This window comes from Contarinia nasturtii, unplaced genomic scaffold (genome assembly GCF_009176525.2).
Source record: "Contarinia nasturtii isolate CC-2019 unplaced genomic scaffold, AAFC_CNas_1.1 Cnas_scaffold_928, whole genome shotgun sequence".
Taxonomy (NCBI): Eukaryota; Metazoa; Arthropoda; class Insecta; order Diptera; family Cecidomyiidae; genus Contarinia; species Contarinia nasturtii.
Window position 1 is genome coordinate 1,233,181 of NW_022198275.1, and position 21,392 is coordinate 1,254,572.

Genomic DNA, 21,392 nt, shown 5'->3' on the forward strand with positions numbered 1-21,392 from the left:
TTCATTATTTTCGCATCGGAAAATATGCACAGAAATTGAGGCGAAACTGATATGTGTAGGTATGGAAACATATTCAAGCAGCTCGTGATAGAGAAGAGGTATGAGTGAGAGAGAGAGAGTACACCAGCAAAGGCGCACTTCATGTGTATAGATTTTGAATGCGAACCACACACAACAATTTTGCGTATTCAAAACATTGAAAATACGCGCCCGCTAATGCCCGCGTCGTGGAAAGGGCGAGTTAAAATTGCAAACAAGAGATGATGAGAACAGGAAAGTGTGAATATTTATGTGAATTGCTTGTTGCAAAAAAGCGAAATGAAGTCCAAAAATTGCATACATACGCTCACTAACGTTTCTCGCTCTCCCTTTCTCTCGCTCTCTATGCCAGTTTAAATGGCGCGCCGTAATTTTCCAAGGGCAACAAGTTGACTTGATGTGAATGTGTATGGCGTGCGTATATGACGCCGACTAACCAAATAACATATTTTACTGAATGAATTTTGCAAAACAAAACCGGCATTTTGCTGAAAAGTATGCGCGCATCGGTGTGTTTATGTGTGAGCGCATTTTTTTGGTAACTACAATTTGGTACATGACACCAACGACAAATATCAAATAAATAAGTTCAATGTCACTGTTTTCATTTTTGGTGTCGTCTACAGGCTACTGACTCTTTTACACAGTCACCACCAGCAAAAGCTAAAAAGGACACAATTTTGGTTCAAATCGAAAGGGATTTTAAATGTTTTGCCAAATGTGAATTTTATGCGAAACAAAGTGTGATTGACAAACATTTTGAAAGGGGAACGATACCTATCTTATTACGTTAAATCGACGATTACATCGATAAACGATAATTTATTGTCAATAAAAATTCATAAATTTCCTCAAAAGAATCATATTCTTGAATTGGATGTTGGAAACAATCGGAAAAGTTTTGATTTTACTTCATCGTAACTTTGTCATTGTCGAATGTTGCTGTTGGTTGAATGGTTCTTTTTCATGTGTTTTCTGTTTGTATGAACATGAAGGAGAGCGAGAATTGAGTGGATGTAAAAGATGCTCTCGCATCGAAAGCGATTGCATTGCATGACACTTTTTCATTTTTCGTTTTTCGGCAACGACATTTGCCATATGTTTTGCTTGTTGTTAACAATTTATATACGTTCTTTGGCAGTAAATTATATTATGAACTCACACGAGTGAGTGCTCGATTTCTTTGGGATCTTGCTTACTTTTTCCGATGAATGTTTTTCACTCTGGTCTCATATAGATAGATATACTCCATGTCTCGCACATCGTATCTATTGCAGTGTGTATATGTGTTTACAATGTGTATTATCGCATGTAATCCCCAAAAGAGCACTTTATCTTTGATTATTGTTCAAAAATGTACGAGACAACAACGCTAAGAAATAGAATAAAGAAATCGTTGAACACTGAAAAACATTGAATATAAATAAGACGAAAAACTATATATGCGAATGATAAAATAAAGAGCACAACAAAATATTGATTTTCAAAAGCATTTTAGCACAATTTATGGTACGCGTAAGTTGATATCAAACAATCGTTTGAAAAGACAAAGTATATGCGAAAGCGAACAGACACGATACACACAGAGAGAGCAAGACACACACGTACCGATTTTTATGTGATATAAATTGAACAAAATCCATCTATATTCTATACTCTATGGACCATTGCATTCCCAGTTTGTTTGAATGCGCGCGGGGGAAGCGAACGGTTTTTGTAATCGTTTTGACTTGACTTGGCTGCCGTCTTGTTCACCGATAAATTTCTGTCTTGAACGTTTGATCGCGCGCGACCACGACAGTTTCACATAGAAACAGCGGGTAAGACACACGGAATGATGAAGAACAAAAATGGCTCCAACTATTCGCCTGTCGTGGTTTTCGATAAAAGCCGTCTCACAAGACAACTTTAAATATTTATATGTAATGTCGGTGTATTTTGAGGTGAAATGAAAATAAATAGGTTCATTTGTCGAAAATGGAAGCAATTTTCAATGGTTGCTGGTTTCAATCGAAATTGGTTGCACAGTGCACACGCATGTACGCAAGAAAGAGCCAAACACATTCATAATTTATATATGGCGAACACGAAGAAGAAAAAAAAACCGGTTATAGATGCAGATCTGAGTGTTTAAGACAGAAGCTGCGAAAAGAGACCGCTCGATGATGATATTCAAAGGATTCACCATCTTGGCCATTTCAGAATGATGGGCACAAAGTGTACAATTATTAGTGATTCAGTGTCTAAATCATCATTTCAGAAAGGAAACAAGAGAAAATGCGAGTGCAGAGGCAGCGGTAGACATGTCATTATCACCGAAATATGCACATATCCAACGATGAAATGCATCAACTTGTATTCAATCAATTTTTCTTTTATGTATTGTTATTATCGTGTTGTTGTTTTGTTCATTCTTTTCATCTTTCAAATGCATCTCTCCGTGGGCTTAAAGCCCATCCATTCTGTCTTCGTGCTCGTTGCGGCTCATCCATCGATTGCATTCATTTATAAATTGCACGTTTTTTTCTCCATTTCAAATCGGTTTTTGTGTTGTGATCCATTCAAATGAAATAATAACAGTGCACGCTAAATAAAGTGGTCGGCAACCGAAAAAAAATATATACCATACACTGAAAAACACAACAAATACATGATTAAATAATGCATAGATTTTTATGTAAATAGCATAAAAGAAGAAGAGGAACATCGAGCCCCAAGAATATAATTGCGTGTAATGGGAAATGAGAGGAACTAAGCGTTTGGAGACGTACATATATACCGGGCGTAATAAACGACAGAATGGATCTATCCATTTAAGAATATTTTCTGTCAAAAGCAATTGTGAATGGGAAAAACATAATTCGCTTGTCGAATATGCACACATTCACATCACATTCTCTGTTTCTTCCGTTCGATGAGTTTTTTATGTTTAAATTGCAACAACGAACGATATTACAATGTCTGCCGATATGATGTGAAAAGTGTGTGAGTGATAGAGAGAAGCTTAGTTTTCGTTTTCATGCAAGGAACTTGACGCGTTTCCGCAAAATGCAAACACTCATCAGAGCCCGTGGAAAACATACAAAACGCCAAAGACAAATAAAAACGATCAAACAAGAGCAGAACATATAGAATAATATTTACCAGAAGAATCTATATTCTGTACCAATCAACGGAGTCGCTGATGAAAGACGAACACTGCGAATCAATGCAATATAAAGAGACGGATAGAGTGAAATGCTTTTTACATTTTGCAAAAAGGAGGCATTCACATACGTGCATCCATATAGAAACGAACATTGCACACTCTCATGGGATCATTTAACGATTGTGTGTTTAGCAAACAAACCAAGTAATGAAATGCATTGAATAATTGGTAAAAATATTTGCAAATATTTCGAATGCACGTTTGCTTTACCATCTATTCGCACAAACACTTGTTCTTGTTCAGCTCAATGCCAAAGTAGATTAAAGAAGTTCCCTCTCACTCTCTCTCTGCCTCTCGCTCACAGTGCGAAATGGGAATGCATTCAAAACTGCTTTTGTATTATTTTGGTTTTATGTGTAAATTTCTTTCTATTGGCATAATGAACGATTTTTCCCATTGCATTTTGTGTATTATGGAAATGTGCGTTATCGTAGGTGCAGACACCAGACATTGTCTTATTCGGATTCGGTTGCATGATTGCTTATGAATGACGGCAACTTAACGTCACGAACATTTCCACAACCTCTCTCACTCTTCAGCTCTTCACTCATTTGGCATATCAATCAAGATGCCTTTAATTTTTTATAGAATTTTGTCAACTCTCTTTTGCTCTTAATGGAGGACAAACAAAGCATCTGTGTGCCATTGCATTAACGAAATTTTCATTTTCATGTTCATGCATCATGTTATGATGCATCCTTGTATCACATCCACACAAAAACAATGACTTAAAAGTCGATTTTTCATGTGTATGAGCATGTGTGCGAGCGATGCTTGAGTATATCAATAGGTATTGTGCAGAATGCAAAGCCATTTTGACACGTATCTAAAATGCTTCACTCACAAACAGAAACACATACACCGAAACAAATAGATAAACACAAAATGAGTTGTATCCATTTTTGTGTGTTTGCCTAATGACAATCATCGAAGCGGGATCGCAGTGACTAGAGGAGAAAAAAAATTACAAGAAGAACAATTTTTTTTTGCGCGCACATCACACCATACACACTGAAGTGCATCAATAAAGCAATGCCATCTCAAGCATACACACCATAAAAGCTAGCATATATTCAATGGCTTGTTGGTTCAAGGTATACGACGTAGGTGAGGGTGCTGAGTTGATGAAAAATATCAGCTCGCCTCATTGCCATAGATGAATGCTCCGAAGGATGATAATTAGTAGCTCCAGCAATGCACTCATTTACTCATATGTGTTTGTGTCTTGTGCGCATTCGTTTTTGTTTGTTGCGTCTTTCTTTTTTTTTATTCTCTATTTCAATCAATCCACTTCTGCCTTTGCTGCTGTTTCTTTTTTTTTTTCGTTGTGCGAATTAATTACTTGTCATGTGCCAATGGTAATAATAACGCGTGATGATATTTGTGTGTGAAGGAAATGCATCGAAACAAGAACACACGGAATGGATGAAACACACACACACAAACACATTGCTGAACACGCCACCATGGAGCTGTCGAAGTGGATATGCTATGCTTTTGGATTTTGAAAATGTAATGGTTATTATTATCGTGCGCGTCACTACAATTATATCATTGTTCCATTCACTTTGGGCGCATCGCTATCTTTATTTCTCTACTTTTCTCTGTGTGTAACGTTTTTCGCATTGATTTTCCTTTATTTCGCGCATTCACTTCAATGATTGTCTCCATTGAATGTGCATAGAAAATGTATTTTTGTAAAGAGGAACAAAAAATATGCACTCATTTTCTTCGTTGTCTTTCAAAGACACACCAAGTTACAATTCATAATAATCGTTACCTTATAATGACGACGATGAAAAAAAAAACCAACTGCCACGTAATATGCAAACTCACAACAGAGAGAAAAAATATTATGTGTTTTTTTTTTTTCTTGAATAAAACAAAAAAGGTGAGCAAATGAATCAACTTCCTGTTTGAGTGTGAACGATTTGGTTCGATTGAATGCGCGCATTTATAAAAATTCGAATATTGGATTTTGTTTGCATACGTCAAAAAGAAATCATGGAAAACAAAGCACGAAACAAAAAGACATAGCTGAGAAAAAACACCAACATTATTCATATTGCCCCGAAGGGAAGTCGGGCAAGAAAAAAATCTCCTTAAAATGCGCGCAACACTTTTCAAACCCTTTTTTTATTATTTCATTGCAGCGTTCGCCTTTATGTTTTCGATTGAAATTCGTATTGAATTGAATCCCCGAAAAAAAATCATTATCTCGCATATGCACAATGAAATAAATGAACGAAGAAAAAAAACAATCCCAAAACTAATCATATTCATATTTCAAAGGTAGACGAAAAAAAAACTTCCGCGGATGAAAAATCAACCGCTATATGTTCGGAGCATGGCACGAACAGAGACAGCATGAAAACAAAAATACGACACAACCAAAAAATGAACATGCGTGCAACACAATTCAAATGTAATTGTTCATTACGTGAATGATTTCCATATAGGTCCAAATCAAATATAGTTTCTTTTCGGTGTTGCATTTGGTGCGAACGTTCGAAGATTATCGAAAACGACAGAGATAGACCTATAACGCAAAAAAATATAATACAACCCTTATATTCGGCGTCATCGTCTCGAACGCGTGCGAACGCAAAATATGGAAACCATTTTTTTGGTTGCTCTCTCGCTCTTGCACCATATATCAATCGCTGTGTGATGTGACGCCGAAAAAAGTCAGCTTGATTATTATTATAGATTTATTATAATTTTGGTCTAAAAAAAAGCCCGTTCGATGCTTTCCGATTGTGTTGAGCCAAATGTTAAAATTGATGCATACAACATCGAACAGGCAAAAAAAAAAACACGTCACAAATCGAAATCGGGAAATGATTATTTGTTATGTGTGTGTCTGCCTGTTCGCGATTGATGGAAACGCGATCAAACCCTCTTCCTTTGCGCACCACACAAAAGGCGATAACCGGTTTTTCCACTACAATTTTTTTTATTCCGCTCCTAAAATTAATATAATTGAAAAAAATAACATTGAATTTCTAAAGTTTGTTCAGTTATTATAACTTTTTTTTTTGCTCTTTCTCGCCATGGCGCGTTTAATGGCTCATCGGACGAGCAAACGATGTGCGACATACACACATACTCTGACTGTATGTTTCTTTTTTACCCTGAAAACCACGTCTACTGTTACATATGATAGGATTTTCGTTAGAGGTTCAAACAAACGAAATGTATACATAGCGTTTTTTTCTTGTTCTTCTTTTTCTCTGTTTAACGCCAATACATTTGCATATCGTCTGAGGCATATCGTATCTTCATAAAATGTATTATGAACTTCACAAATGATATAATGAGCTAAGCTTCTGTGCGCATATATTTAGATCATGAACAATATCCTATACAAATGGGCAAAATTAACTGTAACCAGATCGAAATGATGAAAACGCGTCACACACACACGCGCGAGCGATAAAAAATAAAGAATTATAGACGCGTCGCAAACAAAAATTTTAATGTCTCGATATATCCAAATGTATTTTAATTTTTGTTATCTATTGTTTTACAATTTTTGAACTAGTGATAAACTGTTGTGATATCGAAATTCAAGAGTTTAATGGACAAAAAATAATGTACAACTGTGCTTGGCAACAATCATTATTTATCACATTGTAAATTTGCTCGAAATACGTGTATTTTACATATGTTTTTATTTTTTTCATTTTATCCGTTGATTATTGCTTTCAAGAACCACATATTGACTAACCAATTTATATTTCATTGAATAAAAAAATAAAATCGTTGATAAAGTTTTTCATCAAATTCCCAGGAATGAATTGAATCAATTGCGACGCCATTTAGAAAATGACGATTTTGTGAATGGTTTTTTAAAAGCAATTGAAACCGAGCAAATTCGATGCTAGAGAGATAAGTTGTTTTGAAATTGAATTCACTTAAACTACGAATTCAGCTGCCATCGAAACCATTTTTTTTATCGAATTCGTTAGTCGACTCATTCAATCTATGTAATAAAACTGGTTGTATAAATGTGATTCGGAAATTTGAACTCGTTCGAATTGAATATATATCGAAATCAGTCGAACGAACACGCCTCAACTATCCTTTTATATAAAGTACCCTAAACTATGGATACATAGAGACACTCTTAATTAGAACGTCAAAGAGCTCAAACGAATGAGTGAGCGAGAAGAGAGCGAGAGAGCAGTGTTTATCCCTTTTTTTAAAAGTTGTCGTTTGAATTATTGCGGTATGGCAAAAAGTATATAAAACGGGCGTTTGGCATTCGAACATTGAAAATCGTTCGGTTTTTTTATCTCTTCTGTTGTACATAATAAATATTGTATAGTTAATTTATTCGGTGTATAAATTGTAGCGCGAAATGCATCGCATGGCCAAAAAATAAAATGATGAATATTGTCCAATCGATAAGAAGCAAATGAGTGAGATACGTTTGCATAGCGTGTGTATTCCTCCCTGAAGACGACTGCTTGTGTGTTGCGTATTCATTCTTGTTGGTCATATCGAATGTCGTAAACACAACCCCTAAAAACACTGTCCCACGATATAAAGTATTTTAAACGAGGATCGAGTGAAAAAATTTCGGCTCTTTTCAGCAGCATCAGTTTGAAAAAACAAATTTGGTTATTTTTTGTCGTTTTGTTGTAGCGCTTTGTTTGTGTAAATTGAAAGAGGCAGGGGTTCATTTACTCAACTCGCTTGCAACATGCCGCCATTTGATCTCTTAAGCTGAATGTTTTTTTTGTTGTTTTTGTTGGCGTAATTCATCGCTTATGTATATCGTTCATTGTGTTTGTTTGTGCATTGTTTAGTGTTTTGTTGTTGTTATGACTCTCAACGTAGGATGTCTTTTCTCATTAGATATCAGCCATTAGACGGTCAGACGATATACAAATATTAAATTGAAACAGACAAACAGATGATCCATATACCCGTGATGTGCTATGAATTATTGATTCCACCATGTAACAATTTTGAAAATTGATGCTTCGCTTCTGTGCTTATTGTGCATGATGGTTTTCTGTTTAATTACAAATTCGATAGAAATAAAATTGATAAGCACTTTTAATGGCAGCGACAAATGAATGAATGAAGCCAGAATATTTCCGCTTTGTATTTCGATAACAAATGTGTCATGATGAATATATTATTTTTCACTGTAATATATGTCTTGAATTGTTTCGATGTATTCGATTTCAAATGACACAATGCTTTTATGTTTGAAATGGAAAATTGCCGGAAAGTTTTCTATTTGTGAAATTATCCATTTGCATTAAATATCAGCAATCACACCTGTACTTACGCTAATACAAATGGATATAATGGCGTAGATACATATTCAAACGGCTTCAAATTAGAAATCAATAAAGGTACGAGCTCATTTTCTCACACGCCTTTTTTTCAAAGAGAAAAAAAAAAGACTGAAAATGATTACCATGAGCCAGCCAGACAACTATCACATACACAATTCACAACAGACGGGGGGGGAGAACTTGGACTCGGCGCGCTTGCCAACCACAAATTTAGCCGGCAAAAATGGCATTCACTTAATTCCAATTAGATTAGTATTTTGCATGCACACGATACTTTTTCATCGTCAACACTTGGGAATACGATTAGCCACAAGTAATTATCGAATGCGTTTCTCAGTTCAATTATTGAAAAATGCTCACTCAAGCACCCGGTCATAGAACACACAACGTGCTCCATTATACATATATACTATTCAGTTGTTGATATTATTATTTTTTTTCTATCCGCTCTGTTTGTCGTTGTTTGTTTCATTATCGGCCATTTCAACTAATTATAAAAAGGCGGTTGCAATTCGATGATTAATTTTTTTTTTTTTTGATGAAATTGAAACGAAGTCGAATTATGTCACCCAAAATGCAAATAACCAAACTTCAAACATAATTAATTTCCGCCTTAACGATGTGACATTAATGCTTGCATTTCGATTTATTTGGATTAAGATACGAACAAAAAACCATGACTGCATATCGTGCACGATTCGTCGTATGAGCCGATACAACTGGCACACACACACAAATCCATATATAAAAATGAATAATTAGTGATGATGTCATTGAAGCCGGTAAATTCGATGGTGGTTCAAAGGCCCATGCAAGCGGAATTGATCAAGTTTCGATTGATTTCCAGAAAGTCGGGGACAAAAAGTCGCACATAGACTGAAATTGTCATTGAAAACGCAACCGAAATTCGAATCATGTGTCTGTTTCAATTGTTTTTTTTTTTTTTTTTCAAATTGTGATAAACTTCAAACCACCATAAAATGTCGCAATATTCAATTTGCATAAACTTTTTTTTTCGCTGCTGTTGTTTATCTATCACTGGTTTTGTATCCGTCAATTTTTGAACTAGCTCAATGTAATTATTATATTTGATTTCGCGCGAAATAGCGAAAAAAAAATGTTTGAATTCAAATATCAAATGATAAACAAATATTACAATGCGCGTTGTCAACATAATCAAAACCCGTAAAAATGATTTCTTGTCCTGATTTATCAAACACTTAAGTATGTTAACAATTAATAAGTATATCAAAGAAAAGCGCTGCATTACACAGAATGACAAAAATCAAAACAGAAGACAAGCGCAAAAAAAGCGCATACACACATATAAAACGGCGCGGTATATTAGCCAAATAAATTTTTCGTTCCACATAACCGTTATACTTGACCCAATTAATATTATAACAACAATGAACAAATTAAACTGACAAATAAAACTGAATACGAAAAAAAAAGAATTCGACGAACCACTGAACGAATAACAAAACCAACCAAAAAAAAAAATATGAAGCTCAAGTAGAAATTTGTTGTATTTTTTCGAAAATCGACAGTGAGAAACCGAATAAAATGAAACCTGTCTACAGCAGCATGTAGGAAAGTCTCGCGGCTCTTTCATCGCAGTCAGCAAAATTTTGCAACTTTTTTTCATTCGTTGCTAATTTCTCACTATAGGTATATATGGCAAGAGACATATTCAAAACAAATGTCGTACGCTCATTTCGAGTGAATTTGTTTTGATTTTCGATAAATTTTCATATATTTTTTTCGCTTTGTTTTGCATTGTTTCTCGATTCAAACCATGTGAGGAAATCGAAATGAGTGACAAATTGTAATGGTTGACACAAAAATTGGGCTGTCTACTCGCTGAATATTTCATTAAATAAATGCGTACGAATGTGTGTATGTGTGATTGTAACGATGCATTCTTATCAGAATTTTCTAGACAGACATTGAGTCGCATCGCATCGACGCATAAGGTTATGACTGCAAAAACATTGTAATTTCTCACATACTCGCTTAACTAGCAATCAATTTAGAATGGCTTACACGAAGAAATTACCAAGTACACAAAATTGACTCATATGTCTTCATGCAAATTTATGTATCGTTATAGTGCAGTTGTTGCTGCCATGCAACTTTTCTCGCGAACTGAAAACTATATTAATCACTTGTTTGTGAAATGATTAAATAATATGCGAAATTAGAATGCGAAGCGGCAGTGGCAATGGCAATACAACCGAAGAACAAAAACAAAAAAATAGCCAAGATGAAGAACGAGGAAAATTATTAACAAAATGACGCTTCGTTCGACGGAATAAAGAGATGGTGATTTCTTTTGCCTTTATTTAATTGCAATCGTTGCAAATATGTAATTTGTTTTATTAATTGAAAATACAAATGTGGGGTACTTATGCCTTTTTTTATTCGCGAAATTCAATAGCTTTCGCGCGATATGCTTGATGATATTGTAATGATCGTTTTGTTCTCTATCGGCCCAGAACCGCGCGAACACAGGCAAATTAGTTGAGAGATAGAGCGAGAGGACAAGCGAATTCAATTGGTAGTGGTGCTAGAATGCATTCAGCTTGACTTGTTATCACCGCGCGCCGTTCTAATCTAATGGCTCTAAATGTACAATTTGTTTTTCAATTATTGTGAATACATCATAAATTGTGTGCCTTCTTTTATTTGTGTGTGTGTGTGAATGCAATGTTGATGCATCCGTTTTGGCGGCTCTGTAAATGCATTCAGCCAATGTTGCGCCATATGGAAATGTAATGGAAAAGCGCCAAACAAAACGAAAACACATTCACTTGCGCGCACAATGTGAAAATACAACATACAAAACAAATATACGTTCGAAAAAAAATAAAAATAGAAAAAAAAACACTTTTATGTATGGAAAATAATACACAAATAAAAAATAAAAATGCAGAAATTAAATGGATGAAGAGGAAAATAGACATCGATTTACATATTCTACATACAAAGCGTTCGCTAGCTAGTGCATAGCGCAACTGTATAATTACAATATAGTGCGTTGTTGCGCGTACGTTAACAAATTGTTGCTGATTTCGTTGTAACTACAACTTACAATATTCGCATCAATGTTTTTTATTACACTTTATAAGTGCATATATATATGCGATATCGTTACTTCTGCCTCATATTTTTTTTTCGTGCATTGCATTATATCGCATATAAATATCGCATTCGACTTTTGATACACGCAGAAAAGTATCAATCGCATATTTTTCCATCTTCCCATTGCAATTCCATAATATGTTCTATCTCTCTCTCTTTCTCTTCCTCTTCATACTATTTTGCCTGCTCTTTTTGCTCATTTTACTGCAACTTAATTTCATTTATTGCTCTTGTTGAAAAACAATTAAAATTAAAACTATTTGTAATGATGCACAATAAAAATTATAATGATTTCGTTGATGAGAGATGGCTGCATTCGAAGAATGGGGCGCTCAGCAAAACATACAACGGCCAAAGTAAATGATGAAAAATAGACGAAACGAATAGAAAAAAATCAAATCAAAGAAAAATGTGTGTGCGCGCGCACAATAGATAGAGTGATATAAACTGAGCTGAATGTGTAACATTAGACAAAGTAATTTCAGTGTGTATGTGTGTGTGTGTGTGTGTGTATTATGTTGAAGCAATCATAAATCATTCATTGCATTCCTTGTATTGTACGAAACATTGCATTACACACAGAGCAGATATATGGAAATTGACGCTTACAATTGCACGATTTACAAACAACCGAAACCAAATACGATCATACAGACGTGATTTTGTCTCATTCTCACTTTGTCACTCACTCTCATTCGATTTTGGAATCGTAATTGAATGCGTTTGTCTAAAAAAAGAGTCTACACCAAATGACAAAAGACAATATATGATCGAATCGGAGACACATGAGTAATGCGAATCGAATGGTCAACAGAGAGTGAAACAATGCACAAACTATATCACATAAAATAGATTTTCAATTGAAATGAACAAGAAAGAAAAAAACAATGAGCGTGTGTAACTGAATCTATCCAGAGGTATAAAGTAAGGCGTTTCGGTTTATCGCTAAGAAACCGCAGAAATGTGCTGTAATCATCGAAATCGAGCGAGCATACGGTGAAACAAATGTTAATACTGCCTATTACGATTTTCACAGAATCGAATCACGATGAAATGTAAAGAGCGAAACAGAGAAAGAGAGGGAGTACTGGTCCGATTTCACAGAAAACTGATGCCTGATCGAAAGGTGTAGTTTGGTTAATTTTGTTTCTCTTGCTCTTCACTTTGCTCTGTTGCATTTGTTTTTCTATAGCCCTCGTCTAGGTATGCATAATACCACGAAATTAGTCGAACGAGTAAGCAACACCACCGCAACGAGCGGCGTTACTCTAGTTCTTTTTTTTATTGCAGTACGCTCTTTCGCACAGCTTTTAGCTGCCGAACACCGGCATGCTGTTTTCAATTTCACGTTCCAGCGAGATGAAAACTGATGAAATTGTATCAAAGCTTGAAAAGCCCAAATAATTGTTTTCGCACATGAAAAATTGTTCATACAAACATTTGCAATGAAGTAATATTCTGACCTTTTCTGTTCCGTGTAAATTTCAAGCGCACATCTTTTTCTAATTTCTTTGCACACATATTTGTTTTTTCGTTTGCTTTCATCCAAAGATGTGTGTGTTTTTACGCTGCGGCAAATCATAACATCACATTTGCAACATTGTGAAGAATCATCACGGTGTTTGAGCATAAAAAAAATGACTCCGAAACATGAACAACAAACCAATTGAACATAACATAACACACGAAAAAAATTTACAACAACATTGCAGCGGTAAAGACACGCCAAACATTTGACTCACACAATTGAAAATGTGTGAATATTTTTTTCGACTAACTGACTTTGGCGTTTCGGCTAAATTGCAATGATAAAAATGATAGAAATGCATGTGAAAACATACAAAACACTTAATTGAGATTTGATGTTTGCAACGAAAAAACAAACAACAACAAGCGGCTGGAATTTAAAAGGAATTAGCTAGCCGTTTTGTTATGAAATTTGTGCACATTAGAATGAGAAATTAAACGAGGTGAATGGAGAGAATGAACATAAGCAGCAAATGCTTACTTTTATTATTTGCGCATTGAGTTAATTCATTAGACTTGAAGGGACACAAAAAAAAAACCACAGCGTGAACAAGAAAAGGAGCGATAAATATGGGTGTATGTGTGTTCATTTCATTACAAGCATATCAACTATACAAATGATTGAAATACGATGTGTTAGACAAAACCTGAGACGCGCGACTTTCAATGAAATTACTCAATTCATTTCAATTCGATTAATGTGGCATAATATGTGTGTATTTATTTGCCTTTTTCTCATTTGCTGACGACATATTTTTCTTGTGCGTGAATATTTATAACATTTAATGAATGTCATTTGATTCGAAAAGTATCAAAGATTTCGTTACATTCTAGGAAAATCCCTTGATTTTATTACTTCGCACATTTGGTATCACATTGGATTTTCGAAAAATAACGCCACACTCATGTTTGTGTTTTTAAAAAAATTACTGTCGAACCGTTGAAATATAAGATCCCTATGGCGTTTGCATTGATGTAATATTTCACTAAATGGCACCATGATTTAAGAGTTACAGTATCAAAATACGAACACTTTGATTTAAATCTATGGCCAAAAGAGAAAGCACATTGTCAAAAAACGGACAAATTCTCGTCGGGGCAATCACGATTTTATGGCTGAAATTTGTTACAGAAATTTATCGCATTTTATGCACAAATTAAAAACCAATTAGAAACAAAATTAAAGAACGCGATCAATTGCGATCTTAACGAATGTGAAATTAAATTGAGTATTATTTAAATGCAGCTAGAGCTCATTTTCTCTCGCACTCTTGATCTCTTTCTCGACTGTCAATCAGAAAATTGAATGAACTTTCCAATTCGTTTCTTAATAACGGCCCTCCCGAAAAAGTGATTAGTTGTTAACAAAGCGTCAATTGGAATTCACGAGGCACAAAGCCAATGAACGATCAAAAGACAGTTTGTCAAACACAGACATACTCAGCAAGCGGTGTAAATGAAAAAAAAAGAAAGAAGAAATGTGGCATCACACACTGGTGGTGTCTGTGACAGAAACTGGTACCGCATTTTACTTTTGGTGTTTTTCTTATTGCTCAATAAATGGAAGAGCAAACAAAACAACTGCGGATCATAATCAAGAATCGAAGAAAAAAGCCAATTAATTATCACATCACATGAAATTAACATCATTTCGATCATTACAGACTGATTGAACGAGGCGCTATCTAACTGAGCACGAACCAGGCCGAATGTGTTACATTTGTGATGGATGCAAACAAACAAGCTGAAGTGTTGTTATTTTTTTTTCATTTCGTATTTTTAAACACATTGCAAATGCTCGACATATTTTTGAATATGAGCTTTTCGATATATGTGATCACATCATAAACAAGTCGGATGGACAACAACAATGTTTAAGAAGAGAGAGAGAAATATATATATACATCCGACAACATACTTTTAAGCGCCAAAGCGTCCAAACTCAACTGTGAGTGTGACTGATGATTAGTTGAGGTACGATTAATTAATTAAAGTAAGCGAAATGCGAAAGAGAAAAAGACCAAAGGAATTTAAATGAAATGTATCTAGCGAAATACATCTGCTCATCGAAATGGGCATTACACCTTTTCGAATGATGATCGTCCAGTAATTTTTCATTGTTTTGTGTGTGCGGTGACTTTTTATTACACATTTGTGTGTCTTCATCGATCGGTTTCACGCAAGATTACGCTTCACTCTATTGACAGAGCGGCTCAAGAAATAAATATATATTTTTTTGTTTCTCAGTCGTTCAAATCGCCTTTCATACATAAATTGATTGCCAAATTCATATCAGACGACGAACAAAATGAAAAACAAATCGAAATAAATTTCCCTTTAGGTTTGTTTCATGTCTCTTTTTAAATCGTGGATTTATATTTTCTTGAGAACCGATTCGGTGGTTGTCAGTCAATGTCGAATATTATAATTATTAATTTTTTTTTATTTTGGATCATTCGGTCGAATTGATGCGGTCAGGATCGTGCATATGCATGTGAATTCAAAAGGATACAAGATTTTAATAATGCAGCTCTTATCGCTTCGGATTCGGTTTCGTATATTTGAAATGCATTCGTCTCTAATCAAGAAAAATTCAGTCGTCATTAATAAATAATCAAATTCTCGTTAGGGCGGCTGAATGGTGTATATTTTGTTGCACATTTCATCAATATACACTAAAATCTCACATGCACAGATACATATATTTTATAAATACGACGAGCGATCAAGTGAGATCGAGTAAAAATGAAGAAAAAAAAAAACTGTGTACGAAGCATCGGATATTTTTCGATTTCGTTTCATATCATTTTGAGGCATTGTGGTAGAAATATTTTTAATCGCCTGTTCTTTTAACATCTCTCGATTTTTCATTTCAGACATCGGGAATAACGCCGATGATGAGGAATTAAAACGAATGAGGAACAGAAAAAAAAGAGTCAAAAAATAATATTCAGGTTGATTTGTAAGACACATTGCAATCGTTATTTCACGTATTTATTTATTGAGTATGGGTTGATTTAGCCCATCGGTTAAACGATGAACGACAACAACAACACGGCCACAACAAGTAGATACGAAACAAGACAGTGAACGGAGATAGGTTCAATTTATTAATTTCATTTTATTCGTTTTGAACTGAACAGGCGAATTAAATACAAAAAAAAGCAAGCACACACCACAGAGGGAATAACATCGCGCACTAAATGCGATTGCCTGTTGGCTTCGGTTCGATTTGGTTGTCTTGTAACAAATCCCGATATATTCAACAATTTTGCTCTCACTCTTGCACAATGCGCTGCTGGCCCTGACTGATTCTGATGAATGCATGTAAAAAATTATAAACGCCAAACACAAGATGAACACACCAGCAATATTAAGAACATATCCCAACTCAATCATAATGGCCTTTTTTTCTGCGAGAATCGAGCGAGAGAGAAATACGATCAGCGAATAAAATTTCAAAGTGGAATGAACACATGAAAATGAACAGCAAAATTAAAACTCTCTCGTGTATTTATTGCTGATATACACCCATCGGAATATTAATAGGTTGTATTCTGCACATCAACCAACGAAAAACGAAAAAAAAAAGTATATATTAAAACGTACAACAAATGCTTTCAATAAAACGCACAATGTAAAAAAATACGTATTTATTGCACTGTCGAAATGAAATCAATGGAATAATAGCCGCAAATTATGAAAATGCCACGATTCACATTCGCAATTCGTCGAGCCATTAGCTCTCTTTTTTTCTCAAATGAGAGAGGCAAAAATGTCTGATGACGCCGCGCAACGAGAAAGAACAAAAAAAAACAATAACAAAGAAAATATTCACCAATTTTTCCACCAATAACATTGCACTCACACTTTAAATGGCCAATCGAATGGCGTTCATATGGTCATTTTTCGCGTTAGAATGGCTTTTCGTTTTTTTGTTTTTTATTTTTCCATCTTATTCTTTGGTGAGAAAAATGTTAAAACAAGGTCAATTTCCAAAATGAAAGCGGATTTTTGATCATATGGGAAAAATGCCGATTTCAACCAATTTCATTTTTAATTTTTTTTTTTGAGATAAGTTTTTGTTTTACTTTTGTAAATTTTATTAAATTTTTTATCTTTTCTTCGATGAGAACTTTGACGATGCAACACAGTTCATTCACACACACTTCATTTCACACTTCCGATTTTTTTTTCAGTTCAGAGTCGTTTGACTTTTACACTATAATTTCACATGCACACCAATAAATTTTGTTTTGTTTCGCGATTCGGATTTTTATTTATTTTTTATTGAAAGTTGAGAAGATGTTGAATATGGTTTTTGTTTTTTGATAATTACCTGTTGCCAAAATTGTGCTAGTAAGTAAATGCGTTCTTTTTTGAATAACCAATCCATTGACTGAACAGCCGGCAAATCCATATCGGCTGCTCCTGCACTTTGTGGCACTGTTGGCTGCATTCGACTCGTTTGTTTTGAGGCAACGCTCTCCAATGCCACCAAATTCTGCAGACTTTGCAGCCCACTAAAACCCTCCGAAGAGGGTGCGTTCGTTAAATATGCCGTGATTATATTACCAATCAAATCAAAAATTAATTTTATCGATTCACAGCGATTCTTTGTGATTTTGTTTATTCATTTATTTTATTCGCTGGCGCCGTTACTTTTTTTTTCTTTTATTTCGGTCACAATTTTTAATGCTTTAAATTTTTTTCATAATATGCATAATTGCTGGAATTCGTTTTATAATTTTTTTTTGCTCGTATTGTTCACAGAACTCTCAGTCAGTGGCTTTTAAAAATGGAATTTTTCTGTTTTTTTTTTCTGCCACTTTCAAATCATTTTCTTTTTTTTTTTTTTTAATCACTTCAATTGAATGTCAGAAAACTGTGAAATTTCAATATTATTGAAAAAAATCACCTTTTTTCACAAAATTGCTCTTAATTTTTCGATTCGCATAAAAAAACCAAAGAAAATAAACAAATAAATTGTTTTCTTTTGATAGCTTATGATCAAGAAAAAAAGTGTTCAAGATCTTTAGTTTTAATTCACTTGTTCACTTCACTTTGTTCAAATGATCAGTTTAATTGTTACAAGTTTGAAACTATATTTGCACCAAATTCATAAACTTCAAAAAAAATATATTTCCGGAAACCACAATTTTTCATTAAAAAAATATTAGCACAAATCAAAAGTAATATATATTTTTAAAAAAAAGTTCGATGAAATTTTTCTTTTTGTTAATTAATGTCCAACAAAAAACGAAGTCGTAATTAATTTGGGGGATGCACTATCAAAGCAAGATAATTTGTAACGTTTCATTAATCGTGGTTGTCACTTGACTAAAAAACCGTTGCAATCGTCTGATGACATTCACTTGTTCATTCACACACCGATCACTTTGTGCTGGCGGTTTTCGATTGTTGTCAATTTGATTTGTTTTCTTTTTACTCGTTCACTTCAAATGTTAATTTGTTTATTTTTGGAATTTTTCTTCCTTGTCTTCGCTGTTTGATTCAAACAAAATTTTGTTTTTGTTTTCTCTTGTTATTGTTGTTTTATATTTGAGCCGAATTGAATATTCCGTGCGTATATATCGATGTATACTGGATAGCCAGAAATCAAAATCAGTGAATTAAAAAAGTATACGGCCGTACAACATACGATGTTGCTTGGCATGTAACCAGCAGTTGACTAAATCGAACTCAAAACATTGTATTCACTGTTGCCTATACACATAGTCCACATGCACAATAACGCAAGCCGCTTCTAATGTGGAAAAACAGGCGAACGGTGTACAAGAACGGGAGACAGGCAGAGCAAGCGAGAGAGCAAGAGAATGAGTCGGAATCGAATCAAACAGGAATCATAATAACAATAATAAATATTCAAGCTAAAGACGAACAGTACCCAAACAGAATAGAACGAACGACCGATATATCGGTGGCAAATATATGTATATACTATATGTAAGCATGCAATAACACAGCAGCATATAGCAGAGAGTGAGAGAGCGCGCGCAACCGAGCGAGCGGCGGGTAAGTAGCAGAGAGCAGTGTCAGTAGTAAAATTTGATCACACACAAGAGTACATTGAGTTCGAATCTGTCGTTGAATACGATTTGTACGAATAACTGACAAAGATACAACGATATCCATTCAATACACCCATACGACATCGGTGTGTGTGCATGTGACTGTGAATGGTGTGTGCTCTTGATGGGAACACACACGCACAACTACAATCACACACAAACCGAACGCTGATACCCATTTAAAGTGAATCAATTTCCATACATAAAAATCGCCGAACGCACGACACACTCGCTCTCTCATGCTGTACAACAAGAAGAAAAAGACGACGACGACGACAACGGCGACAGCAGCAACGGCAACGGCAATGACGATGGGAAAAGAAAAGAAACAGAGGAAGACAGGCAATGGCAAAGAACGGCAGCAACAATGACAATCATATACACATACACACATACATTCAAACACATGCACATCGGCACTCAAGAGTGGATAAATGAAGAATGAACGACCAACGAACGAAACATAGAAAACAAACGAACGTAATAATAATAATAATAAAAAAACGAAGAAGAAATAAGCAACAGCAGCAGCAGCATTGCACACACCAATGCGAAATCCATCCGAACGAACGAAATGGAAAAAAGCCGAACTTGTACGCACACACTCGCGCAGTGTTCAATACGGTAGAAAATAGAAAGAAATCGCATTAATAAGAATATAAGTACGCGTGTATATTGGAAATATAGCTCACAAATGGGACGGGTATTCGGTATATATGTACATTGTACACACCGATTCAAACGAATGCGGATATTCACTCGAACCGCTTTTCACTCGCTCGCCCGACATTTTCACTCAATTCGTCAATCCGCATTTGTTGATTTTGAGTATGCATTGAGTGAGTTTTTCATATAGACCGCCTAAACTGTGCTCATGAATAAGCCGATGCCGTGCGCAAAGCATTTTCAAGCCATAGCCGCTCATTCAATACGTACGGCATTCCGTTGGATCATTTTATGCTACAATTGTTTCAATTATTCGCGTGATCATTTTTAAAAGGACAGTTTTATATATTCTATTTTTTCATCTATCCTTTTTGTTATCTTTTTAAACCAATTTTCACATTTCAAAATTGACACATTAAATCATTCGAAAAAATTTATAAAATTGAAAAAAATTAAAAACTTCTCGATTATTTCAAAGGATAAAATGCGCAGATCTCGGCTATGCCGAAAGTGAAAAAAGAAATTGTATAAATGCGGCATTGAGTAGATTTCCTTCGATAATATTGTGTGGAAAATGTCGAGAAGAACTTTCAATTCGATGTCAGAACATTGACTCAACCACTCGACAAGCATATACATCCACCACCACCATCATCATCACGGAGCCGAGGAGCAATGTGCACAATGAGTCTCAAATAATGTGGAAAAAGTATAAGAGATTTTTCGAATTCTCTTCATCTACATATATTTGTATGAAATTTATTGGATGACTGAGTGAGAGTCTATAAATGGCATGGTTTGTTGTGATTGTATGTGCGCGAGCGAGCGAGTTAGCGAGCAAATGAACGAACGAGCGAGTGAGTTTGTTTGCATGTGAATGTGTGTGTGTGTGCGTGTATATGTTTGAGAGTTCACCGCTCACATTGACGCTTGGACTCAGATGGTTCGATGGTGTATTGTATGTTTGCTATGCTGTTGCCTGTTGGCTGCGTGTATCGTCAATGCGCGCGTGTGCTAGTGTATTGTAACCAGTTTTTTGTGTAATTGTATTGATAAATCTGAATATCTATTGCTATCCCATTTTAACAATAATTATTGGCTCCGCCTGTTTATTGTGTTCGGTGTGCGGCTTTCGGTGTTTTATATGATTTTTTTTTTATATTCGTTGTGTATTGACTATTTGCTCGGCATGTAATTCGTATGCAGCAAATATACGCTGATTGAAAATATTATTCGCTGTGATGTGATGTCGTGCAGTCATCATACACACATATCGTATCTTTCGGGGCTCGCTCATTGTGCGCTTCTTGCCCGTGTAATTCGTCGACGTTCGCTGCGGTTTTGTTGTTGCTGTTGTTGCTTTACAGTTTGTTAAACGGCATTTTCCTTGTTAATATAATA

At 35.0% G+C, this 21,392-nt stretch overlaps 1 protein-coding gene across 3 annotated transcripts in view; it reads right to left on the reverse strand.

Annotated features, from left to right (window-relative positions):
- Nucleotides 1–18,086, reverse strand: part of LOC116342831 (homeobox protein cut) — a 187,098-nt gene extending 169,012 nt beyond the window's left edge. For all 3 annotated transcript variants that reach the window (XM_031770596.1, XM_031770594.1, XM_031770593.1), the window contains exon 1: nucleotides 17,573–18,086. In XM_031770596.1, coding sequence (XP_031626456.1) covers nucleotides 17,573–17,692 — 120 coding nt within the window. In that variant the 5' untranslated portion in view covers nucleotides 17,693–18,086. The remainder of the gene's footprint in view (nucleotides 1–17,572) is intronic.
- Nucleotides 18,087–21,392: the final 3,306 nt, after the last annotated feature.